This window comes from Vipera berus (genome assembly GCF_964194415.1).
Source record: "Vipera berus genome assembly, chromosome: 12".
Classification (NCBI taxonomy): domain Eukaryota; kingdom Metazoa; phylum Chordata; class Lepidosauria; order Squamata; family Viperidae; genus Vipera; species Vipera berus.
Genome location: NC_138215.1, coordinates 21411309 through 21436611, shown reverse-complemented (window position 1 = coordinate 21436611; position 25303 = coordinate 21411309). Strand labels below are relative to the sequence as shown.

Genomic DNA, 25303 nt, shown 5'->3' with positions numbered 1-25303 from the left:
TACAGGACCAGGATTGAGCCAGCCAAAGCGTTGTCCCGTTCCCCCCCCCAACTGTCCTCTGGTCTATCTACTAATATCCGGCCAGTCTCTTCCTACAGCAGAACACCAGAGGGGGCCCTTCCCCTTCCTCTGAAGAAGCCACAGGCTTGGAGGGGTGGCAAAATGCTGCCATCCCAACTGAAACCTCTGTGGGAAGATGGAGTCTTTGGAGTCTTGCAAAGAGCATTTATGCCCAGCACCCCTTTAGTTCCCTTGCTAGAAACGGGGACCATCCCCACATCTGAGCCAAGATCATTTGCCTCAGAGAGGGGGACCTGGCCTTCCTTTGAAAGCCAGCACTCCAGACCCCCCAAAGCCCCCTCTTCTTTCAGCTGCTGTTTTGAGAGTCTCCAAAGGGGCCTGAAATGAGGCCATAGGTCAGGACTAGATAAAACAAAGGAGGAATCCGAGGTCAGCCTAACCTGAACCCTCTCCTCTCCTGGCCACCATCTCATCCCAGCTGGTAAAGGATTGGGAAGGCAAAGGGGGCAGCCCTTTGAGGTAGGTAGGTCAGCATTCAGATGGGGCAAGGGCTATCCCTGACTGTGCTGTCAAGCAAGAGGCAAATGGAGGCCCACCAATTTTTTTTCCATGCAGAGATGGGGGGGCTCTCTCACACACCCCACTTTCCCAGGGCTGAGGTTTCATTCCCCTTTTTGAGTTCTTTTGCCATCTCTGCCTCCCTCTGCAAAGGATGGGCAGGAGGCAATATTTTATTAGCTGGATCTTTTACAAAAAAATCTTGGAAAGTATTTGTCAAAGCTATGTACGTGGGGGTGATGACAGTTTGCCAAGAGGCTGGACCTCTGCTCCTCTCCAGACCAACAACCAGCACAGAAGACTCCTGGGTAAGAATCAGCCTCAGGAGCAGTCTGCTTCTGGAGAGGCTGCCTGCCAGCATCCACTGGCTTTTAGGACAAACTATGCAGTTCAGCCAAGGAAAATTGCAAATGTTCTTGCTGGGATTTAAGAACTGCTGAGCCCTGTGCCTTTCAGGGAAAGGGGCCCAGGCTCCCTGCCAAATGTCCAGTTCAGACTTTTGTCTTTCCATGAGCCATTGTTGAGCCCCCAAGACAATCCCCTCCCCCTGCCGCACAATAAACTCCAGATAATCATTCAAGAAGAGGCCGGCAGCCAGGCTGCTCTGACATCTGGGTCATGGCCTTTGACCCGGGACCTGGGGCTCTCCCAAGCCTGCTCCCAGCAACCGTTGCCTGGCGAGGGGGAAGGGTGGGAACAGCCTGGTGGAGGGAAACCTGACCCTCAGAAGGGGTGCAAAAGCTGAGTGCAAACAGGATCCATCCCACCACAAAAAGGGCTCAGCTACAGAAGGGAGGGGGGCAGCTCTACAGGCACTGCTGACTTCAACAGCAAGATATTTTACACACAGAGAGAGAGAGAGAGAGAGAGAGAGAGAGAATATGTATGCATGTATGTAAAATAACATTATAAGTGATAATGTCCATCCTTGCAACTTGAAGCCATCCTGAAGCTGCTTGCATTTCTGGCACCTCTCAGCCAGCTGGGAAAACAAAGGGTGCTGAAAGGATCCCCTGGGCTGAGCTGGCAATGCCTCCTCTCTCGCCTCCCTTCCCCACTGCAGGGCCCAATCCCTGGAACTTCCCAGGAGGGTAAAATCTGGCCCAGGGAACTCTGGCTTCTTGCTCCCCCCCACCCCCCACCCATGCTGGGCTCTGTTCTTCCACAGGAAGGGGCAGAAGAGGGCCGTCTCTCTTTCTGGAGCTGCTGGGGCACACTCTGGGCTCTGATGCCAGTCCAAAATGGTTTCATTCCAAATGAATGTGAAATGCTTTGCTTCTCATGCTAGTATGGAGGGATGCAGTTGAGGAGCAACTCATCTGCCTTTGTCTGATTCCTGCAGCAGCAGCCACTTTGCACCCCTGATCATACAGGATGCCCTAACCATGCAACGCACCCCTCATTTTTGGCAGCCAAGAGCTCCCGGTGGGATGGCTACCTGCTGGTCCACCCCTTTGAAGAGGCTTCTCTTGTTGCACAAAAGCAGAAGGAAGGCCCTGCTCCCCTCCTTTCCACAAACCCCCCAATGCTTGCTAAAAGTGCCTCCTCCATCTTCCCTGGGACAAATGCTCCCCACGGAAAGGATGGGTCTCAGCCCCACAACAATAAAAGTGTGCAGAACAGAACAAAGCTGATCCAGTGAGTGCTTTCCCTCCAAAATGGATCTTTTTGGTGAGAGTTGATTTCACTAGTTCACTGCTGCCCTCAAATACACAACACACCCTAAGGGGCAAAATTATGGCTTGTGAGGGTGACTGCAAATCTTGGTTTTCAAATGCTTCCAACCAAGGGTTAGCAAGCCATGGCCTGAAGCAGGCTAGCCAACAGTTGTTTCACAAACCAGTTTGATGACACGTCCAAACTGGGAAATGCTAGACTGCTCGTTCTCGGGTGCCCAGCAGAGAGCAGAAGCTCCCACTGTGGGATTCAGCTTGAGTGAACACTTAAGGAAAGCGGCACAGAACTCAAGCCTCCTTAGACGCTGAAGCCAAAAGCAAAAAAAAAAGAAAGAAGAAGAAGAAGAAGAAGAAGAAGAAGAAGAAGAAGAAGAAGAAGAAGAAGAAGAAGAAGAAGAAGAAGAAGAAGAAGAAGAAGAAGAAGAAGAAGACAAGCCAGACTTCCCCCCCAAAGCAGCCTGGGCCTCATTTTGGTCTCCCCTGCTCTGCCACAGCCCCTTCCTCCCTTTTGTTGGTGTTCATCCCCAGCTTTGTAAGATGAGACCAGGGCCTCATAGCTCACCTCTCCCAACACCATTCAAATGAAATTACACAGAAGAGGAGGGCAGGGGAAAGGGGCGCTTTCACCTCCAGGCTGCCTGGAGAGGACACGGCCATCCTACCTGAGGTGATGGGCCAAAAGCACCTGGTAGAGGAGAGGAAACTTGATAATTTTTGCACTTTAGTGGCAATAACAAAACAGAAATATAGGAAATATAGGAAAGTGAATAGCAAACAGTTCCAGAATGCCTGAGGCTACAGCGAGGAGTTTGCTGTGTTGCCCGCCTCTAACCACCTCCCAGGAAAGGGCCACACTTGTTGCCCACTAAAATGGAAGCCCTTGTTTTAACATCCAGCTGCACAAACCACCATGGCGGGTTCCCGCAAAGCACAGCAGTCCAGATGAGCTGTGCAAGCTGTCACTGAAGAAGACAAGAATTGGCTGCCTTACAAAAATCCCCAAAGCAGACACGCACACCAGGGGAACACAAGGGGGTGGGGGAGCAGAAAAGGAAAGACACCAGATAATCTACAGCCGTTCCCCTAAATCCTTTCTAGCCAACCAAGAAATGCCCCCTATCGGCGGGCTGCCAATTGCAGGACATATCCCACTGTCATAGAGAGTCCATTCATGATGCTCTAACCACCAGCTCCGATATAATAATAGTTCTGCTATCAGAAATAATTCAGCTTTGTGCGTTGTGGTGGGTCTTCTGGACCCCTCTGACCCCTTGGAGTGGCAAAATAAAAGTATCCTCAACAGTCTTTGCCCTGTGCGAATCAGAGTGGCTTGTGTTAATACCCACTGGTCAAATATCCTCTGCGTGAATATCACATGGCTCAGGAAATGTCCAAAAAAGAAGACCATGATCCACACAGGATCCCCTTCAAGAGAGTTTTTCCTAATTCAGTATCTCCAGATATGCTAGGACTTCCAAGCCCATATTTGCAGAGAGTCATGGGGGCTGTACAAGAGCTTGGACTCTTCAACTCAATACAGGAAGGGAAGGGGAACCTGGGGGGAAATGAGATCCTTTTTATTCTGAGGCCGAAGGACCCCTGCTGAGGCTACCAATTCTTAAGCAGAAAATCTCTTTACTTTCCTTGAATTGGTATGAACCCCCCTTTCAAAATCTTAAGCTCTGGATGGCAACAAAACCTACGAGCAGAGACAACTAAAATTTTAATCCATGTTTGAATGTTCTGTATTGGTTTTAGATGCAGACAGAACAGGCACCCACCAACCAACCAACCCAGGCCTTCTAACTCTGAATCCCCTTTCATGTGCTAATGGCAGCTTAACAAACTGTCTCTCCTGTGGCCAGACCTTCAGTGACCTCACAAGATGAGCGCCTGGGCCAGTGGGTTGATTGATCTCCCAAATGATAAATGGACAATGTTGATTTCATTTCCTCAGATAGACGTCTCTTCAAAAGCCTCTGCTTTTTAAATTGGGATTGAAAAAAGCAGGGCTTATCTCAAGGAAATATAGCGTAATTCCCAAATTGTAAATAACCAAGAACAAGTCTCTAGCTACAACTGCCTTCTACAGATTCTTCACAGAGAAAGAAAAATAAATTCGTGTTTTCCCCTGGGAGTGAAAACATAGTGGAAAAATGTCAGAATAAAAGCCCGAATATCCTCAGGATGGAAGAGCTCCCCTTCCACCCTTGCAAAAAAAACCCATATAGATGGACAAAGCCTTGAAGTACCCTTAGCTCTGCTTCCAGCTGCAACACAAGAAAGAATGCTAATCAGGCCTAAACCCAATTTTGCCACATTTTTCATGAAACACTCATGTTGAGCACAGAAACAAATGTGCAAATCTGCCTCAGAAGACACATAAAGGCAAAACTCTTGTTGAGCTTGACCATCACATCAATCTTGTTACTGAGAGGCAGGAACCACTTTAGCCGTCCAAAAATGTTTTAATTTCAGGCAGCATGATGTTCCATGCTAGGATGTGAAATTGACTGTGGAGCTCTTTAGGACTGCCGATTCTTGAGGAACCAAGGGTGAAACCCACCTGCTTTGCCCTCTTTGACTCCCCCAGACGCTGCCGCCTTCTTTTGCTGACTGCCAAGTGCTGCTATGCATTCAAAGTGTAATGAAGGCCTGGGGCACCTTTTCGTCAGGAGGAGCTTATCAAGCCTAATCCAAGGCAAGACTCTTGCACAGAAGGAGAAGCGCAGGTTTTCCTCCCCTGAGGCCTTCAGTTCCTTCAGAAAAAATATATCTCCCCTCCCATGTGAGAGAGTGAAAACACTGTCTCAGTTGGCGTCACTTGTAGCTTAGCTTGTAGGGTGAGAAAATTACAGAAGACAGGATGTTGTCCGAGGACTTCCAGGAGCAGCTCTGGCCATGGAGGCCCAGAACAAACAGGGATTTCCTGCAGCTCCAGCTGGGTCACACCTCCCGACCTTTGTCTACAGCCAGCCTTGGCCACTTCACGGGAAGTCCAGGTGTCACCGAAGGAGGGCTACCTTATTGCTCATCCCAAGTTGGAAAGAAGGATGCAGTGTGAAGCTTTCCTTTGAGTTTCTCCTTTGCTCAGCAAAGAGATAAGGGGCAGAATCCAGTTCTAAAGGTTACCTCAGACCTCCCAGCAGATTCTTCATCTCTCTCTCCTGGGCATCAAGTAGCAGCTCAGACATGTCTACCCATGTTGACACAGTAGCAGAGCAGAGAGCTGAAAACAGAGCTTAAGTAAACAAGCTACAGTGGCAGAATTTGCAACACAGGAGCTTAAAGAGTGTTTTGTCCAGGCAACAGGCAACTGTCACTCTCCAAACTCTGGGTTCCCATCAAAGATGACTTTTCACCCTCAGGCAGCTTCCAAAAGACTAGGGCAATCTTCTGCTTGGCAACTCCTCTTTCAGCCTTATAATTTCCATCTTTTAAAAACAAAAATGCAGAGATTGTCTTTCCTCTTGGGAGTCCAGAACCTCAACTCCATCAGGGATCCTAGTGGTGGCTTTCTGGTCATCTGGAGGCGGTTCCCTGCCAGAGTCTTCAAGGCTCCAGCCTCTTTCATTAGCTAGCACCAAGCTTAAGGGAATACTGCCGAGGGAAATGGCAGCAGAGGGAGGGAAGTGATGGCAGCAAGGATTCATCAAAGAGACCCACTGGCTCGTGGCCCACTGTGTGCGTCGAACAGCACAGAAGTCAACTTGTGGAGGGAGTTGAGCCTAGACAAGTTGAGTCTACGCAGTTTAACCATCAGGATTGATTGACGTGGTCTGAGAAAACAGAGACTTCTGTGGAAGCCATGGACTTTCATTGTGGCAAGGCCTCCCCAGGCTGGCTCCTTGTTCGTGCCATGGGGTCAGACAGACTTTCCTCTTCAACCACCTTGTATGCACCACCCTAAGAGGATTATCTGAGGACAGCAGATCTGCAGAGCCCGAGGCGGGGGGCGGCAGCGCGAGGACCTACAGAAACCCCTCTAGAAAACCTCCATGAGGTTTTTATTTGCCTTCAAGCTCGCCTAGCCAGTCATAGGGAAAAGGACACTAGGCCACCCATAAGCATGGTTCTTGTGCTCCCCTTTAATCTTCCTTCTTTCCACACTTGGCTGCAGGGCTAGGATCTTCCGCAAAGCAAAAAAGTCTGTGTTTATTCCTCAAATACTGCCCAAACAATACATTGAGAAATCTTCCAAGGGCAGCCTCAGGAAATTTCAACGCCAGGAAAATGTCAGAAGGATCAAATGAAGAGTGGCAAAGATACTAACCCAGTTTCCAAGCAATAATACAGGCTTCCACATGAGTTCAAAAAACCATCACCACTATTGAATAATCAGCGTCTGGGACTTTGGGCACCATCACCAAGGGAGTTGAGTTGTTTGTTTGCATGGGGCAGCCCAGAATTCAAGGACATAATGTGGAGCATTCAAAAATAAATAATGGACACCAAGCAGGAAGAGATGGGACCGCAGGTCTGAGGGGACGTTGGTGTCTATGCAAGACCCTTGGCTTCCAGGGGCAGAGAGCTTGCTTGCATCTTCCTGCCAGAAAGGGAAAGGGGTGGCCCTGCCAAGGCAGGTGGGAGGCAGTCTTCCTGGAGCCAGTAGGGTGGGGAAAGGGCTGTTCTTCAGAGGCAGCTACTCCACAGGCTGCCAGCTTGATAGAACAGCCTGAAAAATGACTGTGAACTGTGCCAAAGGGACCATCCGATGCCTGTTAATGCCCTCTCAAGGGACCCCACTTGAATGTCTGGGAGCTCAACTGAGCACCATCTCTGCAACGGATGATGCTAGTGGAAACTTGACATGGCCTTAATTGGGACTCTCTCTCTGGTCCTGGGTGTGTTTCCATGGAAATGCCCAGCACATTTCCAATATGCCTCCTGGTCAGGCTCTGCCCATTCGGACGCCCTCACCATACACATGGTTCAGCTGCTTCCATCCAGTATGCCACATGCAGCTTTAGCTTAGCTTAAGCAAAACCATGTGAGCATTCGGCTGCCTCTTCCTTTCCAACACCAACAATATTCCAGTGTCGGCAGCAAATATGGCCCACTAACTGCTTCCTCCAGCCCCAGAATAAGTTGGGCCACATCTGTGCTACCTCACGAGGGCCACAACTGGCCTTCACTGACCACCCTTCTTGCTCTCTGTTGGCCCTGATAGCAGTGAAGGAAGCCCTCCCCCCCTGAACTGGAAGGGTCATCAGGAAAAGAGTCAGGTCTTGCTCACCCAGGCCACCGACAGTGTAGCTGGAGTCCCTGGCCCTCAGCAGAATCGGCCCACTCTCTTGCTGGCCTTCTTCCTTATAGTACAGCTTGTAGCCTTGGATGGCAGCCACATCTGCAAGCTCTTGCTGCCACCTCACAGTGATTGTTGTGCAGTTCAGAGGTTCCAGGCGCAACTCGGGAGACTTTGGTGCTGGGAAAGAATGGATACAAAAGGCTCATTAAAGAGTATCAGGGAGATACCTTCATAACTTCACATTAGTGCTTTGCCACGCTTTGGTTTGATAAAGGGGGAGGGAGGCATTGCAATCCTGCCAAAATTAGACACAATTATTTATTTGCTGAAATTATATGGCTGACCATCTCACAGCTCACCACAACACAAAACAAACTGGGGCCCACCATATCCTGGGCCCCGTGGTTGAGAAAAAAGCCAGCTCTCACGCTGGACTCTCTGGCAATCTTAGCAGCAGCATCTTCTCTCTGTAACCCCCCCCCACACACACACTCCCCCCCCCCCGTGGCTTTATTTGCCTTTTGCTTGTCACAAACAAAGTTATTAAGAAAGGAAGAGCCAAAATGTTTGGGTGCAGCCCATCCAAAGCCCCCTCAGTCTACACAAAACTGGCCAACACCTGTGACCTTCCAAACAAACCCGACTCTTTCTCGGGCAGAGGGACACTCTATTCAGACAGAATAGCTTTGCTCTCATTTGGTGGAATAAGAGGGGGCACCTTTGACACTGGTGGCTTTTGGGGTGCGATGGGAAGTCCACAGAGAGGCCTCGCCCCAACCAACTTTTGTGGCAGCAGAAATGCGAACCAAGTAGATGCTGTCAGGCTTCAGCCCCCGGAGCAAGTATTCGTAGGTGGTTCCCGGGAGCTCCAGGGCCTGGATGGTGCTCTCTGTGCTGAGACGAAAGGAGAGGCGGAAAGCCACCAGCTCCCCTCGCCGGTACTTGGCCGGGATGGGCAGCCAGGAGATGAGGACATCAGAGGGGCTTCTGCTGGTCAGGCTGAGCTCAGGAGCCCTCAGCGGGACTAAGGAGGAGGAAAGATGGAAGACACAGTCAGCCCCTCCAAGGGCCTGAGGGAGGCTGCTTGCTGGAATGGAAAGGAAGAGTTAAGGGCCTGAGGAGAGGGAGACAGAGAGGAAGGGAGGGAGGGGGAGAGAGGGGGGGCTTGAGAGAGATCCTTCCCTGCTGCTTCTCACATTTCCACTGTTCTTCATGTTCTGTTTCCATTGGTTTGTAATCCCTATGGAGGGCCCTTTTCTTGAGGGACTCTTGACTCTCCTTGGTCAAAGTGCTGGAACTGGGCCCAGGCCAAGTCAGGTCTGCTGCTGAAGAAAAGGGATCCTCGGGGGCTCCGTGCAGAACATGCCTGTTCCTGCTATTCCAAAGGACTCAAGCCCCACCGTGACCCCCTTGGACTATGGCAGCTTGGTGGTCATAAGAATGCAAACAGACCCTCCCTTACAGAGCCTGATCAAACCCAGAAGGGAGGGGTCCTCTTCTATGGACTAAATTGTTGCAACCAGTCCCCCACCCCTGGGTTCTGGGTCTCTCGTGGCAGCTTTTTCAGAAAGGAAGCCAGTACCGTCTTCCAATGTATGCCGAGTGACGTGGTCAGACATCTGGCTGGCCCCCAGGGGCATATAGGCCACAACGTAGAAGGTATAGTTGCTGGCAGGGTCCAAGTCATCAATAATATAATGGGTGGTATCATTTCCAATCACCACTTGGTATTCTTCGTTGTTTAAGCCTGGAACACAAAAAGAATGGGCCAATAGCAGCAGGTTAGGGCGGAAGGCTCCCTCGGAAGCCACTAAACAGCACGAATAGGGTAGAAAATGGGTGAGATTTAGATCAAAAATGGGTTCTGATCTAAAACAGCTGAGCATCTTTTGCTCAGTGGTATTCTGGGGAAACGTCTGTGGCAATTTATGTCCAAATGCTGGATGTCCGGCTCAGCCTGTCAATGGCCTCTGAAGCAGGAAAGAGCTGGCAACTGCTCTGGACCCTCCTCAGCACCCGAAGCCTGTCAGCAGCCTATCCGCTCTGTCAAAGGCGCACACGCACACACAGGGCTGAAGCAGCACCAGCCCTTCCACTTCAGAATGGAGGCAACAGGCTGACATTCCCCCAGTTGATTTTCCTACAGTTTTGAATTGTTGATACCATTTTAATTAGGCAAGTTCATCAGCACCTCACAAGCCTCCAATTAAAGGAGTGTTAATTAGGTATGATTTCTGACCTGCCGCATAGGGAACCTGAATGCAGTGAATGGCTGCGAGGCCTCCTGTGGTGCTGCGGCTCCAACACGAGGGAAGAGAAAGCTGCTCCCTCCATCTACTTCTTTCTTAATCACTAACAAGGCATCACCAACAGCCCTTCTCTTCCCATCCCCACAATTACCCTTCCCACAGGTTTAAAGAAGAAACCATCTTTCAGAGTAAGTCTCCTCAAGAGACCCTCATTTCTTCTCCCCCCACCCCCCCCACCAACCACGAGAAAGCTTAATTCCCATGTTGGAGAACTGCTGCAAAGATGCCTCTGATCGATGCAAAACCATCCGGCTTGTGAGCAGCCTCCCATCCCATTTGGGAAACAGAGAGAGAGAAGCCCTTCCCACCCCTCTCCCATCAATTAGGTCCCTCAAGGGCCCCACCCTGGGGCCCAGCTCAAGGTCTCTCAAAGCCAGCCTTCTGCTCCCACAAGGATCGGGCAGGTGGGACTCAACATCCTGTTTCTGCTCTGGTGCCGACACTGGTCCCCCTTCCAGGATATGCTGGAAGCCCATTGTTACTTTGCCAGCAATTCTTGCACCCCCAAAATGGGTCTTTTTCCTAGAGACACACTAGTTAAATATAGCCGTCTGCTGGAATGAATTAATATCAGCTTTTCAGTACATCATCCGACTAATTTATGCCATATTTATCTTTCCAAAGATCTGGTGATCTTATAAAAAAGTATTTTAATAAATGCCAAAATGTACAATATGATGAGAAGGAAGATATGGCTGCCTCTTCTGACCAGGTAGGGCCTGCGGCTGAAACCCCTGAAGGTCACTCACATAGAGAAGCAGCTCCACAGTTGGTCCCACGTGGACCCAGAAGGCTTCTGGCCCCATGAGCGTTTCACACCACCACCACCCCCTTTGCTCTCCTGGCCTCCCAGCAGCCCCAGCGCTGAAGCTCTCTTTCCGTGGTGCAAGACGCCCATAGCAGCCCTGCTCGACTCACCTTCTGCCTTCATATAATGCACTGAGTAGGCAATCACTTTGTCAGAATTATACAGCGGCCTCTCCCAGGCCAAGAGAATGGCTGAGCTCGACACGGTTTCTGCACGGACACTGCAAGGCGCGCTGGGCCGGTCTTCAGAGAGAACCACTGTCAGGCGTGCCCTGGCAAGGACAGAGCCCTGGCTGTTCTCGGCCACACATTGGTAGATGGCATCGTCTTCAGGGATGATCTGGTTGATCACCAATTTACTGGAAAGATGAAAAGAGAAGGCATTAGAAGGTAGCCAAGTCAGGCAGGCAGGTGAGACGCAAAAGATGCCTCAAGCAGTTAAAGAGAAGGCCGGTTCATAAGTGTGTGAGTGAACCAGGCCTTTAAACCTGTCCACAGAGCAGTGCTGGGAAGGTGGTGACGAGTGCTCCCGCCATGCCATTACTCTGCTCATCAGATTCCACTTAAACAGAGCAGCGTTTCTCATGCACCTCTTGAACAGAACCCTAAACTGAGGGAAGGGCTGTTCCGATTCTCCCAAGAGAAGAATCTTGGGAAGCCTGGGCAGGACCACCCCTTCTTATCTGACAACCAAGGCCTGCTTCCCCACCTGCTGTAGGTCTTGATTCTGCCATTGGAATGGATTTTCCGGCCATTCTTCAGCCAGGATATCTTGGGCGTCGGAACGCCTTCTGCCTGGCAGGCAAAACGGGCTGTGCCAGCTCGGGGCCTGGTCAAGCTCTCTGGCCACTCCACAAAAGCAGGGGGGGCTGCAAGAGACAGAAAGTGGGATCCATTTCGCCTTCTCCCTTTCAAACTGTACATCCCTGGGACCCAGGCCTATTTCTGACAGATGCTCCTCAGAAAGCCTGGTCCACCTAGGCCCAAGGAAGCCTGTGCAGCCCCCTTTGCCACAGTATTTGGCTTGAAAGCCCATCTCAGATCCCCTCTCTTGGGCCTCTCCGGCCCTTCAGCAGAAGAGATCCTAGGGCCCCATGCAAACAGTGGGGTCCCTCCTCCAATTCTCACCTAGCACCAGTAGTGTTGCCATCGCAGTGGTGAAGTTGCGTGTGCCAGGGATTGTAGCACGGCAAATGTACACACCAGAATGTTGTACCTTCACATCTGAGATCATGAGGTTCCCATTTCCAAGCACCCGTGTGTTGAAAACATCGATGGACTTGTGGTCTGTTTTGAGAGAGACATGACAGATGTCTGCCTTGGTTTGCGGGTTCCCACCCCGAGCTGCCTTGTTCCCCTCTAAAATCTCCGTGAAGTGGAATCCCAGGCATTCATGTCAGACCTCTGGAGAAATGCCAATAGACCTCTAACTCCCCTGATAGCAAAGGTTCTGCTACTCCTGCTTCTGATGCTGTGTGCATCAGGATACACAAGGATTGCACAACCAGCTGATCTTGTGATGTTGAGAAGCACTTAGCAGAAGAGAAGCAGTTTTTAGCTTTCTATCCCTAATGGACTCTTTTCAGTTAGCATGGATGGCGTGGAAGCTTCTGCCACAAGTGGCACCGAGATGCCCACCAGCTGGGAAAAGCTGGTCATGCATACTACCTGCCAGAAACAACCGTTCTCTCCAATGCAATCTTTCCTTTCCAACTTTAGGGGCATCGACTGAGAACTTCAAAGGGACAATTTCCCCTTTCACATGCCAACCTGTGAGCAGCAACAATGAGTGTGGCTCACTCAAAAGGGGTTTCCCACTTATTCTCCCTCGTGCAGCCTCCAAGTAGTAGCACCTTTCATTTTCCCACAGCTGGAAGCCAAAGACAGTCTACAACTCACCAAGGCGACTCCAGGACACAATTGGTTTTGGATTCCCGATGGCCACACACTCAAAGATGACTGTTTGGTGGAGAGAAGCTGTCATATTTTGGGGGCCAGCTATAATGGACGGCTTATGGAAGAGCTTCATATTGGTAGCTATTTAAAAAAATGCATACAACAGAAATGTGTTGTCCACACATGTCAAATACGAACAATTTTAAGCCTTGGAAATGAAATTATGGAGGGAAGCACTTTGGTGAACACCCTTTTTCACCTGATATGCCAGGACTCTGAACATCACTGTTTGCTGACAGCAATGTTCTAAAAGTAGCAAGATTTTCTGGATACCTGGAACAACAGTGAGTGTTGCCTCGCCACTCCTCCGCCGGCCAACAACTGTTGTAGCAACACAACGGTAACTCCCTGCATCTTTTTGCTCAACACTATAGATCTGTAGCACTCCAGATGGCAGCACAGTTATCCTGGAAGGAGAGAATGGGGGTAGGAAAGAAAGTCCATCTGTGCTTCCCAGGGACCTGGTTTCCCCTTCCTGCCAACTGGGCTACTTTGGAAGGGGCCCCTGGGGCCACCCCCACCCCCCACTACTGGAATAGTTCAGGCTGGGGAGGCTGCAAAAAGGAATCAACATTTTGGAAGGCAGAATCGCGTCCTGAAGTTTCACACAAAGCATGGCCACATTTTCTCAGCACTGGCCTCAAATGTCTCCTTTCTTTTGTTTTCTCAAAACCAAAATAAGAAATGTCTGTCTGAAACTCGCAACTGCACCTTGTGAATGGTGCTGCTCTTGCACTTCAGCAAGATTGGAGAGTCACCCCACGGCCAAGATGGATGGCAGATTCAGGCCCAAGGAGAGACCCACTACAGCACAGGTTTAAAGGAAGATGCCCCATGTCCCACCCTCTGAGATTTAGAGGGGCCTAGGAGAAATCCTAAAACCTTACCTGTCTGTCTCCATTAGCAGTGCCGTCCCATTCACCTCCCAGGTGATGATGGCAGGAGGGTGGGCCGGGATTTTGCAGGCAAATCTAGCCACGCCCCCTTCCTGGACCTCCGTGGGGAGAGGCTGGACTTCAAAGGCAGAGAGGGCTGCAAGGAGAGGGAAGAGGAGAGGCTGAGCCCCAATGGAGAAGGGGCGTCCTCCACATTTCAGTGCATTTAAAAAAGACCAGCAGCACAATGTATCCGGTTAGCTTGTGGTGACAGGAGTCCCAAGAGCCCTTTAAGAAGGCGGCCAGGAGGCCCCCTGGGAATCAGCGGGCCACTGGGGCCCCTCTGTGAAAGGTAGGCACCCTATTCCCGCCGGCCCTGCCCATCCCTTCCCTGCCCTGCCAGGAGCCTTATCGGCACAGCTAAGTTGTGCCTCAAGAAACTCCAGTGCTGCTGATAAGAGGGAGCCTTATCAGCAAGGTCCCCCTGGGGTCAACCGAGCAGGCAGGAGCTGCTTTGCCTGCCTGGAGTCTCTCTGGCTTCTTTGCTGGACAACCAACTTGTTTGCCCTCTTGGTAAAGAAACCCTCCACAGTGAAGAAACACCAAACTATGGTTGCAGTGCAAGTCAATTACAGAGAAACCCCAATGCCCTCCCTGGAAATTCTGGGCTCTGGTCTCTTCACAAAACAGGTGTTGTGTGTCAGAGCAGCCCAGCATCAGAGACAGAAGGATCCCCTCTTCCCATCAGGAAAGGGCTGCAAGCTCCCCCCCCCCATCCACCCTCCTTTCTGCTATTACCACCGCACAGACTTGAGAAAATTGACCCTAACCATCGCATTACTCTCACTGAGTCACCAAGAGAGTGCCATGAAAGAACATCTCCTATGACAGAGCAAAGGAGGAGGGTTGCCTGCCTTGGAACCCCCCTCCCCATCCAGCAGCGCAGAAGTCCAAGAGGGCTCTGGTCCAGAAGGGCTGCCCATGCACAGCATCGCCTTGGTGCTACTGGCACTCCAGAAATTGTAGGCGGAAGGAGGGTTGTGCAGCCCCTTCACCGCATCTCTCTCTCTCACATGCACAGACGCACAGGAAGCGCCCAGCTGGTAGAACCAGCCTTCTGAAAGGAAGGCAGTTTGGAACCATCATGGAGCAGGAGGTAAGTCTAAGGGCGATGGCTATCATGTGGGAGTGGAGCAGCCTAGGCAGCCAAAGGGGACGATACGCCAGAAGAGCATCCTGGGAAGCAAGGACTCTGCAGAGACCCCCCTCCCTTCCGCCCAGCTTGCTCTACTGCAGCACAGTTGCCAGAAGTGTGAATGGTGTGTGTGTGTGTGCTGAAAAACACATGGATCAAAGCATGACGACTGGTTTTTCAGCATTGTGTTTCCCTTGGAGAGGTGTAGAGGCATAAATCCATCTTGCTGGAGAGACGGGACACAAAGCTTTCCTGGATAAAGAGGAAGGGGCATTCCAGATGCAGTAATGAGGGAGGGTCCCAACCATCTGTTTCTCCTGCCAGGCCCTATTCGTCACCCCTCAGCAGAGGCTGCTCCACACAGGTCTCACAGGCACAGGAGGGCTGACGCACAAGAAGCAGGTTAAACTCCGGGGGGGTGTGTGCCTCCCCCAAATAAAATAAAGGAGCTGTGCCCAAGGGATGCTAATGGGGGGGAGTTCCTTGACACAGTTCCCAGAGCCCCCTCAGGGACCCCTAGTGTGGTATTGGGTCACCTTTCCATCTCCTGCCTCTTGGCAAGAGGGGAGCCTTGGATAGCAACCAGACTGTAGCCAAGAGTTATGGAGAAAGGATGATTTAAACGCATGCCAACTGACTCTTCCCCTGCAACAGGCAGCAGCCACACATGCCTCCTCCTCCTCCTCCTCTTCCTTTACAAAGACTTTTCTCCTCAGCAAAAGGAAGGGGCCCTCCAGGAGGCAGGATGGCTAATTGCTCTGCCAGGAGAGCTGTGTGGCAAATACTGGCTCCAACAGCAATGTGTAAAAGGGGAGGGGATTTTGAGCCCCCATATCTAGTGTCACCCTCTGCAGAAGTTGAAAACCCAGCCAGCCACTGAGGTCCTCAGGCCAAACCTGAAAAGAAAGGAGCCACAGAGCCAGGCGGAGCTAGCCTGCTGACCGGTGGGGTTGGTCCCCCCCAGGGCCTTGCTCCTGCAAGCAAAATGAGCAAAGCTCCCCCACCATCCTAGCCTTTCGTGGGCTGGCTTCTTCCAAATGGCCAGAATCCAACCCCCCTCCCCCATCAAGGGCTCATGGTCAGGGGAGGCAAAAAGGGCCTGGCCCCACAGATCTTCCGATCCCTGTTCCCCACACCAGGCTTTGCAGTGGTCACAATGCAGTGCTGCAGGCTAGCTCACTGCCAGCAGTTCGATCCTGACCGGCTCAAGGTTGACTGAACCTTCCACCCTTCCGGGGTGGGTAAAATGAGGACCCAGATTGTTGGGGACAAGAGGCTGACCCTGTAAACCGCTCAGAGAGTGCCGTAAAACATTCTGAACCAGTATATCAGTCTTATTGCTATTGCTATTGCTATCCTTTGGAAGGGAAGGGCAGGAAGCGTCCAGCACCCGCCAGAGTAGGCATGTAGGTAGGCACTCAACGGGACCTTTCCATACAAGAAAAGCAGGGCAAGATGTGCAGGGGGCCTGGGGAGGGGGTGGGCAGATGCAGGGGGCAACATTTCTGCAGGGCTGGCCTCCACGCAAAAGAACAGAGGACAGGGAGCACTGCCCTCTTGAAACCCAAACTGTGAGCTGGAGAAAAAGAGGCCCACCCTAAATCGTCTTTGACAGCAGGCCAAGCTGGGCAGGGCCCTGGTGACCCTGAGCAACCCCCTCCTCTGCATCACCCCTCCTCTTCTGAGCAGATGAATAGCCTTCCTCAGCAATGTCTCCCCCCCAACAAAAGAATGTGAATCTGGACACTGGAGGAAAGTGAGGTCAGCTGCTTCTGCTGCTGCTGCTGCGCTGGCCAGAGCAGGAAGCACTGCCTGGCGCTTCCAATTGTGGCCTGAGCTTCCAGAGGTTGGCCAGGAACCCTGGCAACGCTCCCCCTCCTGGCCCATGGGAACGCTGGGCGCACTGACCTCCTGGTGGGCTCTGTGTGGCCAGGCAGCTTTTGTCTCCTGCAACCAGACCGGCAGTTGGGGGTGGGGTGGGGACTTTAAGCCAAGAGACCCTCCTCAAAGGACTTGGTTTTAGTTGGTTTTAGTTGCAAGCACATTCGTTTTGCCTGTGCATACATTGGGGCCTAATTAAAACTGACCCTTCCTTTGATCTAGGAAGGAACAGGGTTTGTGTTGATACTGTAAGGGCTGAAGCGTAAACTAAGATAAGCCTTAATGGGGATGAAGAAGCAACCTTTTTGCAACATTCTGAAGCAGCCAGTTAGGAATTTCTTGCCCGCCCTCTTGCAATGGGAATCGCTCCTGTCCAGAGCACCTATCAGCCAATAGCCTAAGCTAGGGGTCCCCAACCCCTGGTCCGTGGACCAGTACTGGGCCACAGCATGCCAGCAACCGGTCCGCACAAACAAAGGCCCATCCATGGGATGCAGGCAGCACACAAAACCACGCGCCCTCCAGTCCGCAGAAAAACCTGTCTCCACAGAACCGGTCCCTGGTGCTCAAAAGGTTGGGGACCTCTGCCCTAAGCAACACCCCTGTCTTTTGCCTCCAACAGGTTTTAAATTAAAGTTCTGGATCTCCAAAATCAAACATCTACAAGCAAATCAGGAATATTCTTCCTTCCTTCAGGGTAACCTGTAATGTGAATTTTGGATTTATAATAAGGAACACATTTTTTTCAGTTTGGGAAACTGAAAGACAGCTTCATGCTTCTCTAAGACAGAGGTCTCCAACCTTAGTTGGCGGATCGGAGAGAAAGGGAGGGGGAAGCATTTTACGCACGTGTGCACGCAAATAGGGCCAACGACACGTGCGATGCAAAGGGGTGGTGCTAACGCCCACGTGACACTTGCTAGCACCGCCCCATTTTTGCTGTATGGCACCCCATTTTTGCTGCACGTTACCCCGTTTGTGCCGCAGCGGGGCTAGCATGAGTGGGGGTGAGTGCATGCACAATGGCCAGCCGATTCGACGGCCCGCTGGCCAGCAGGCCACAGCCCAGTAGTGGGCCACGGCCCATAGGTTAGGGACCCCTGCTGTAGGAAACTACAGAGTTGGAGGTACAGAGGCTATTGCTAAAATGAGGACACCAGTGGTGGAGGAGAGCTTTTGTGGGGGGAGGGGCTCTTCCCCCAACTGCCCCCCCAGTGGAGGATAGGCACCTGTCTTCTTTAGGCAGCCCCTAGGTTTACAATAAAGGAGGGGCATTTTAAAGATCCCCCAGCACCAAACCATAAGGAAGGATCCCACTTCTCCACTGGCTTCCCCATCTGAATGGGAGGGTCCATGTGGGTTCCTAGACAGAAAGCTTTGACCTGGGTCTGGGGAAGCAAAAAATCTGCTCACAGATGTGCAACTGGGCAGCAGAAATCAATCCCCAAGCCCTCCTTCACAGGGCAGATAGAAAAGATCCCCCCCCCCCCGCCCCTTGTTCCAAGGGCTGCTCCTCCTCTTTTCTCTTTTCTTCAGGGACAGATGGGGTCAACTCCCTTTATGGAGCTGCCTGCTTAGATGCTCCACTCTGCCCTACCCAAACCTCAAAAGCAGCTTCTTCAAGAAGGACCACGGGGCGCACCCTGAACCCTGTCAAGGTGTACCCCCTGAAGGTACAGAGATGCACGCAACCTTTGAGGGAGTCGAGAAGTGGAGAATATAGAGGTGGAGAATATCCTGCTCCGAGCCTTGCGCCAAATGGGTGGAGCAAATCTTCAGGAAATCTTTCCTCACAACCTGCATCATTGTCCTTGGGTGCCACTTGGGAGATGCCCGCTCCTTCTGTCACCTTTCCAGCCCGATGCCATATTCTAGATCCCAGAAGGCCAAAGCCATCGAGGCCCAGCGTGGTGCCCATCAGTTCCTTCACGCATCCTTAAAGGGTCCTTTGCGGCTTGTGCCAAAAGCAGGAATACAGACCCCCCCCCAGCAGCCAAACTCTTCCCCAGCCAATGGGAGAGAGAGGCCAAAAATATTTCAAAGGCAGCTGCCCCACAGGAGCCTAGCGGGGCTTTCCCTGGGCCAGACCAGGAGCTTGTAAGCACAGTCCATTCTCATGTGGGAGCCCAGCAGTTCCTCCCTGCCGTATTTGCCTCTTGTCTTTTTTTCACAGAACATTGCAAAGGAGGAAGCTCACAACAGCTGCCCTTCCCTTGTCTTGCAAGGGTGCTCATTGCCGCTAGCAGCTGAAAAAGGGAAACAACCCTAAAGCGTTTAACACATCTTAGCATAAAGTAAACGCCAGCTGCCACCCAATCTAAGAATCTCTCTGCCGTCCTCCCAAAAGGGGACCATCCCGAGGCTCTGAAGCCGTCCAGGAAGAGCCGCTCTCTGCCTAGCAGCTGAGCCTTCAGGGGTCGACACCAGGCATCTATAAATGATGTCCAGGAAAGACTTTCCAACGGGAACAGCTCGTTCCCACGAGGCAGCTAAGGCTTCCAGCCATCCTCCCCAGATGTGGGAACCTGCCACTCAGGTCCATTTCCTCTCCTCCTCCAGAAAGACAGACAAGCCACTGCCCCCTGACAAATGCTCACAGACCAAGACAACCCTCTGTGCCAAATAATCAACACAAAGAGTGGCAGCCCAACAGCTGAGCTGGCACCTCTCACAACTGCTAGAGTTCATCTCCCATGCTGCTCCACTATGGCTCACCAGCCACAACAGCTGGTTGCACACAACGCCCTGAGCCCAGCACACACCACCTGACAGCAGATTGTCATGAAGCAACCAAATAGTGGGACTTCTTTCTGGGGACAGAAGATGCCAGCAACTTCTCGCTTGGTCCTGATGGCTTCTGATCCGCTCCTCACTTCTGACAGCTTTGCTCCCATGGTAGCCAGAGAAATTGGCACCTTCTTTGGCAAAGCCCAGGACTCAAAGGAGATCCCGTGGACCAGCAGATCTGCCTTTAGCCCCAACTTCCAGCAGGCAAGCCTGCAGCATCTGATGCCACTTGCTAACCGGTTTTGCGTATTGACCCAGCAGTGCAATGTACAGCTCTGAATGGGTTAATGAGGAACATTTGTTCCTCATTTTGCTTGGGTTTTAGGACGTGCCTGCCATGGCAAGGAGCCCATTCACAAGATCCATGGGGGGGGGAACAGCTCAAATTAGATTTGAGGATACTACTCTCTCCTTGCCATTGAGCCCAACACTCCCCTTTTGTATGGGCAGCTGCTTCACCTTCTCTTCCCAGCACTGGTTTTTGTTCTTTTTCCAGCTTCTTATTTTTTTCTTTTCACGGAAAAAAGCTCTTCCCGGGTGGATGGACGGGAGTCAAGGCAAAAACTCAGCATTGGGGCTCACTGCCCAATGGGCACAACTGTCACGGCCAGAAAGCCTTTGCTTCTTCCCATCCCATCCCTCTGTTGACTGCAGCTGAGCACCCAAAACAGGCAACCCATTGACTGGGTCTTCACTTAGATGACTAGTTATAAGGCTGGAAATAATCAATCCCAGTTTAAAGCTGGGCCAGTAAAGCCACCCAAGAAAAACAGTGCCAAATTGAAGCCAAGGTGGCTGCTGGGGGGGGGCTTCTGCAGATGTGGGTAGGAACTGTCAACCCAACCCCTAGCTTGCCTTCAGACATGCCCCTTGATGACTGACACCCTGGTCCTGTGGGGAACCAAAAGGCCAGGCTGTTAAACAGGGAAACGGGGCCAGGAGGTCCTTTTGGCCCTTGCAGGAAGCCAACAAATGCAGAGGAGACGGAGTCCCAGGAACTCACAAGGCAACCCGAGGAGCAGCGGGAATCATTCTCATCTGGTAAAAATAAGCCATGGTAGCATCTTTTTGTCTTTCAGCCTTATTCTTGTTCCACCACCCAGACTAACCTGGATCTGTTTATGCAAACCAGAAGCCAGGGACAAATCCTGGGTTAGTCTTCTGCAGTTAACATGTGTGTTAGAGGAATGTTTAACTAGGCAAACTTATCCTTATGGAAACTAATCAAAGAGAGAAGCAACCTAGAACTAAGGAGAATTTTCCTGACAGTTAGAACAATTAATCAGTGGAACAACCTGCCTCCGGAAGCTGTGAATGCTCCAACACTGGAAGTTTCTAAGAAGAGACTGGACAGCCATTTGTCTGGGATGGTATAGGGTTTCCTGTCTGAGCAGGGGGTTGGACTAGATGACCTCCAAGGTCCATTCCAACATCATCATCACCATCATCATTATTACTGGTGCCCGGGGCCAAAAGCAAAGGAGGCAGCCCACCCCCACTCCTGGGCCTGTCTCAGACAAAATGTTGGCCAGAGGGGCCCAGACCTAACCTTCATGTTATTGTTTCTTTCATTTACTTATATCACACTTTTTACAAATAACTCAAGGGGGCAAGCACCTCCAGCACATCTTCCTTCCTGTTTTCCCAAAAACAGCAACCCTGAGAGGTGAGTTGGGCTGAGAGTAAAATGTTGTCATTTCTACACCTGTGAACAAGAATTGCAAAGCCATTTAGAAATGTAGTAAAATAAATGAATCTGCCAATTTCAAGCATCTCTTCCTCTATTTAATAAACAGCTGTTTTGAAATAATTTCAGAATGTTCAATGGGCCAGATTCTTGTTTAGGCTGAGTCCTGCCTGCTGAAATGCCAGGGCACGGAGCCATGGGCTGGCCACTCGCCTCCTCTTAGTTAACAGGCAGGGCCAGGTCTGGCCTCAACTTCAAACAAGTGGCTGGTTTAATCTTCTTCCATCTTCTTCTGATGATATTATCATTTTACTCTCACTTGGTGCCTCACAAAGAAAATGCAGAGGAGGAACCTCCCTCCCCTCAATTATCCTGTTGTGTGTAAGAAGCCACATCTACCCCCCACGCTATTAGCTTTGCCCAGTTACTATCTTATCTTTGGAGTCCTCTGTAAAAGGGGAAGGTGAGGACTGCTGGAGAAGAAGAGGTCTAGATGCGGGACCCATTCTTTCCTGCACCCAGGGACTCAGGCGGCTCAAGCCAGCCCTCGTGGCCTCTGCAGAGGCCTTGCCATCCGCTTTGATGGTCTCTCAAGATAAGGTGGGGGGTTGTGGCAGGGGGGAGGTTGCTGCACACATTCAGACCCTGCATTCCTCAGGAACAATTCAGGGCAATCACTGACTTCGCAGAGGAGTTGACATGAAAAGCTCCAGCCTGTGAATGAGGTCATCTGCTCTTTATCACAAGGGTAAACCTCATCCTGGCCAGTTTCTAACCTTTTAACCCAGTGAATTCTTAATTTGCACATGAATAATGGAATGGTTGCAGAGAGTGCAACAAAACTCCACTTCCTGGCTAATTTTCTAGGCTCCTTCTATGTTGGGTCTTAAACTCTATGGCAGATTAAAGTGTTAGATTTCCAAAGGCAGCACCCAGAATTGCACTCTGAAACCCAAGGCACAGCTAAAAGGCCTAAACAAGGATGGGGGGGGGGAAACCCATGCTTTATCAGAGGAAGGGAAGAGCAGGAAGGTCCCTCCTTCACCCACTGAGGATGTGGGGGTTCAGCTTAGCTACAAAGAGGAAAGTTGTTTTGTTCTTCAAGGCTGTAAAACCATCACAGACGAGAGAAAACTCTTTCCTCTCAGCACAAAAATGCTGGGAATTCACCCACCCATCCCCCAAAGATCCTTGCAGCAGACAACAGGTAATGTAGCTTAATTCTCATCTACTTAGAAAGTTTCAGCCTTCTCGTGTTAATTGTAGAAGTTATGAACATCAATGTTTGGACATTGCAATATTTTAAGCACAAAACGAAAAGACCATTCAAAACATTCAAACACTATCAGCCTTCTCATCTCCAGGAAAAGTGCTTTTATCATCAGATGCGGAGCTCCAAATTGCTTAGAAATAATAAGAAGTCACAACAATGCAACACCCCCTGCTTGATGTCCTCCAGACATACCTAGGAGAAGGACTCCCACAGCTGCAGGACATCAATCAAGTCCAAGGCAGAAGACCTCAGGGAGCAAAGCTGCCAAGCACTGCTGGAGAATGCCAAGAAGGCTGTGGGCACAGGGAGATAGATAGGTGAACTCTGTAGTTGGCCAACTGACATCCCAAATGTGTCCTATTGTGCACTTATCTTCCCTGGTGGCTCTGAAAAGCTGAGGCAAGTCGGGAGGGGGTCTCCTTTATGCTCTCTGGAGAGTACAGTGTGCTGCTGCTCCCCATCACCGAGCACACCACATACTGTCTCCCCAATAACATATTTTCTCAGCTCCTGAAAACATAGAATAAATGTCCTTTCACCCCAGTTTCCCTAGACCAGCACAGCCCCTGGACTTCTCTCTCAGCCACTGCCAGGTTTAGTAGAAGCAGCTCCCGGGGAAGGGAAGATCCTACTGAAGAAGAGACCCCTCCTCCCCGGAAAGACCAGCTCTGTTGCCAGATCAAAGAGGGAGGTGTTGCTGCTGGACCTTCCCTTCATCAACACCTTCCCCCTTTCCGGCCTGACACTGCCGTGCAAGGATGCCCCCCTGCCACCCCACGCTGGACCCTGCTACCCTGCTTGGAAGGGGGGATGCTGGGTGAAGGGTCCTTCCTCCAAGCACTGGCATGCTCGCCCACATACCCTTTGGGCAAAGAGCTCCCTGGTCATGAAGCAGCTGGGGGAAAGGATCTGCTGAAGGGCACAAAGGAATTCCCAAGATTGTTTCCTGCAACTCCTTTTTCAACACAAAGCAAACTGGGTAGCAAACACAACCATAAAATAGTGCCTTAGGACTGCTCTGCTGAAGAGCGTGCAACCGCCATACCTAGTTTATTTCTTGAATTATTCTGCACCACCACTTGGAAGTGGGCAATACCTTTAAGCTGAAAATGTAATTCAAATAAAGACCAGGCATGTAAAAACAGTCCTGCAACAATGGGGTCGCAGGCTCAATACAGCATTTCTTGCAACAACCAACAGGCAGATTTTACCCAGAGACCTTGAAGGCATCTTTGGTCCCACCCACCTCGTCTGCCTTACGTCTAGCAGAGAAAATGCAGGAAGACTGAGAAGTTAACCTATCACAAGATCTTAGCCATTCTCTCATGGAAGCACCAAGTTGCTTAACCAGCAAAGTAGTACCTTATCTCAAAGGACCATTCTGCTTTTCACAGCTTGTGGGAGGGGGCAGAGAAACATTTTGTGGCCAAGCATGGTCTTCCCCAAAATCAGCAGGGGCCTCTGTTCTGCCCTGGGGCCATCCAGCCTACCAAGGAGTTCTCTCCTCAACAGCTCAGCAATACAGGCAGAGGCTCAAATGCTTTGAAAGTGCCACAGGATGCCAATAAATCAACAAATACTGACTCACCACAATACTTTGGAGAGTTTTTAAAATCAATTTGTGGAATAAGCCACAAGCCATGATCCAGAGATCACAAGCCAGGGTTCACACAACTTATCTAGCTACAAAAAGGCAACTGTGGTAGCACAGCATAATCTTCCAGGTGCTTAAAAACTAAGCAGCCTCCCATGTCATCAACTATGGAAGCCAAACTTGCTGCCTCACAGAGGGGAAGCAGCTGTTGCCTCCATCTAGAAGGAGCCAAGGTGGGTGCATGGAGAAGGCCCAGCCACTTTCACTTGCTTCTTCAAAGCACCTAGCACCAGAGTCTCCCTGATGTGCTGGAACTGGCCATCAAAGGAAAACTTACTTGCAAACGTGAGATGCGCTTTCTGGCTGAGAACAGCGCCGTGTTTATTCAGGGCCAAGCACTGATAGACTTCTTCATCCAGCCTTTCGCCTGGCTTGCTGCTTTCCGGCTCACGGATGTATAAAGAGCCATTGGACAGAGAGTGGATCTGTTCATTTTCAGAAACCTTAACCCCATTTCTGAGCCACGTGATGGTGATGGGGACCTCACCACGTGCCAGGCAGTCAAAAACCACGGCTTCCTTTCTGGCAACAGTCACATCTTGAGGCTCTTTCACGAAAAACAGTTCACTAAAGCTCCTTATCCCTATGAGAGCAAGAAAAGAAAAACGTGAGCAGGAAAACGCTCTTTTTACCAGAGGCCTTTTATCCTGTTTTCAGCCAAACATCAGGTGCCACACCTTGGCCCGCAGAATTGACCAGCCTCCCTTCCTCCCTCCCTCTGGGGCAGGCAGGGGCATCTGGTGGGCAGGAAGACGGCTGGGCTTCTCCTCCTCCTCGGGACCCTCGGCAACCATCCAGCGACAGAACGGGCGCTCCAAAGCCAGTCGCACCTTGGGCTGCCCTGGGGAGGCCTTCGGGGCGGGGGAGGCGCGGGGCGGCCCGGCAGCTCCCGAAAAGCGGCGCCCTCTGGGGCGGACCAACGCCGCGCCGCAAGCAGGGCCGCCCGCCCGAGCTTCCTTTGTGGAAGGAGAGGTTGGGGCGCGGGGCGAACCGCCGGAGAGGCGTTGCGGGCAGCCAGCCTAAAGCAGCGCACCGCTCCCAGCGAGCCCAGCCGACCGAGGCCCGATGCTTCGCGAACCGCGGCAGGGACCGGGCGGCAGCGGGCGTGCGGCGCGCGGTCCGGCGAGGATCTGGGCTGCCCGGACCGACAAGAACTCCCAGCAGGAGCGCGCCCTACCCGTCGGGGCTCGCCAAGTGCCGCCCGCTCCCGCCAGAGCGCACGTGCGCAACGGCCGCGGCCTCGCCTCCCGTGGGCTGTAGCCGGGGCCGGGCGAGCCGGGCCAGATGCTCGGCGCCTGGCCGGGAAGGGACTCACCTGGGAGGGCGGCGAGCAGGAGGAGGGCGGCGGCGAGGTCAAGGCTCCGGCGGGGCGCCAT

At 51.6% G+C, this 25303-nt stretch overlaps 1 protein-coding gene across 1 annotated transcript in view; it reads right to left on the bottom strand.

Moving 5' to 3' along the window:
* Window positions 1-25303, bottom strand: part of PRTG (protogenin) — a gene marked incomplete at both ends in the record, with an annotated part of 30993 nt that extends 5690 nt beyond the window's left edge. Inside the window, 12 exon segments of the mRNA XM_081337121.1 lie at window positions 7378-7460; window positions 7463-7680; window positions 8222-8527; window positions 9086-9250; window positions 10731-10978; window positions 11329-11488; window positions 11748-11906; window positions 12519-12656; window positions 12849-12982; window positions 13463-13607; window positions 24205-24510; window positions 25243-25303. Of these exon segments, the coding sequence (XP_081193247.1) occupies window positions 7378-7460; window positions 7463-7680; window positions 8222-8527; window positions 9086-9250; window positions 10731-10978; window positions 11329-11488; window positions 11748-11906; window positions 12519-12656; window positions 12849-12982; window positions 13463-13607; window positions 24205-24510; window positions 25243-25303 (2123 nt within the window).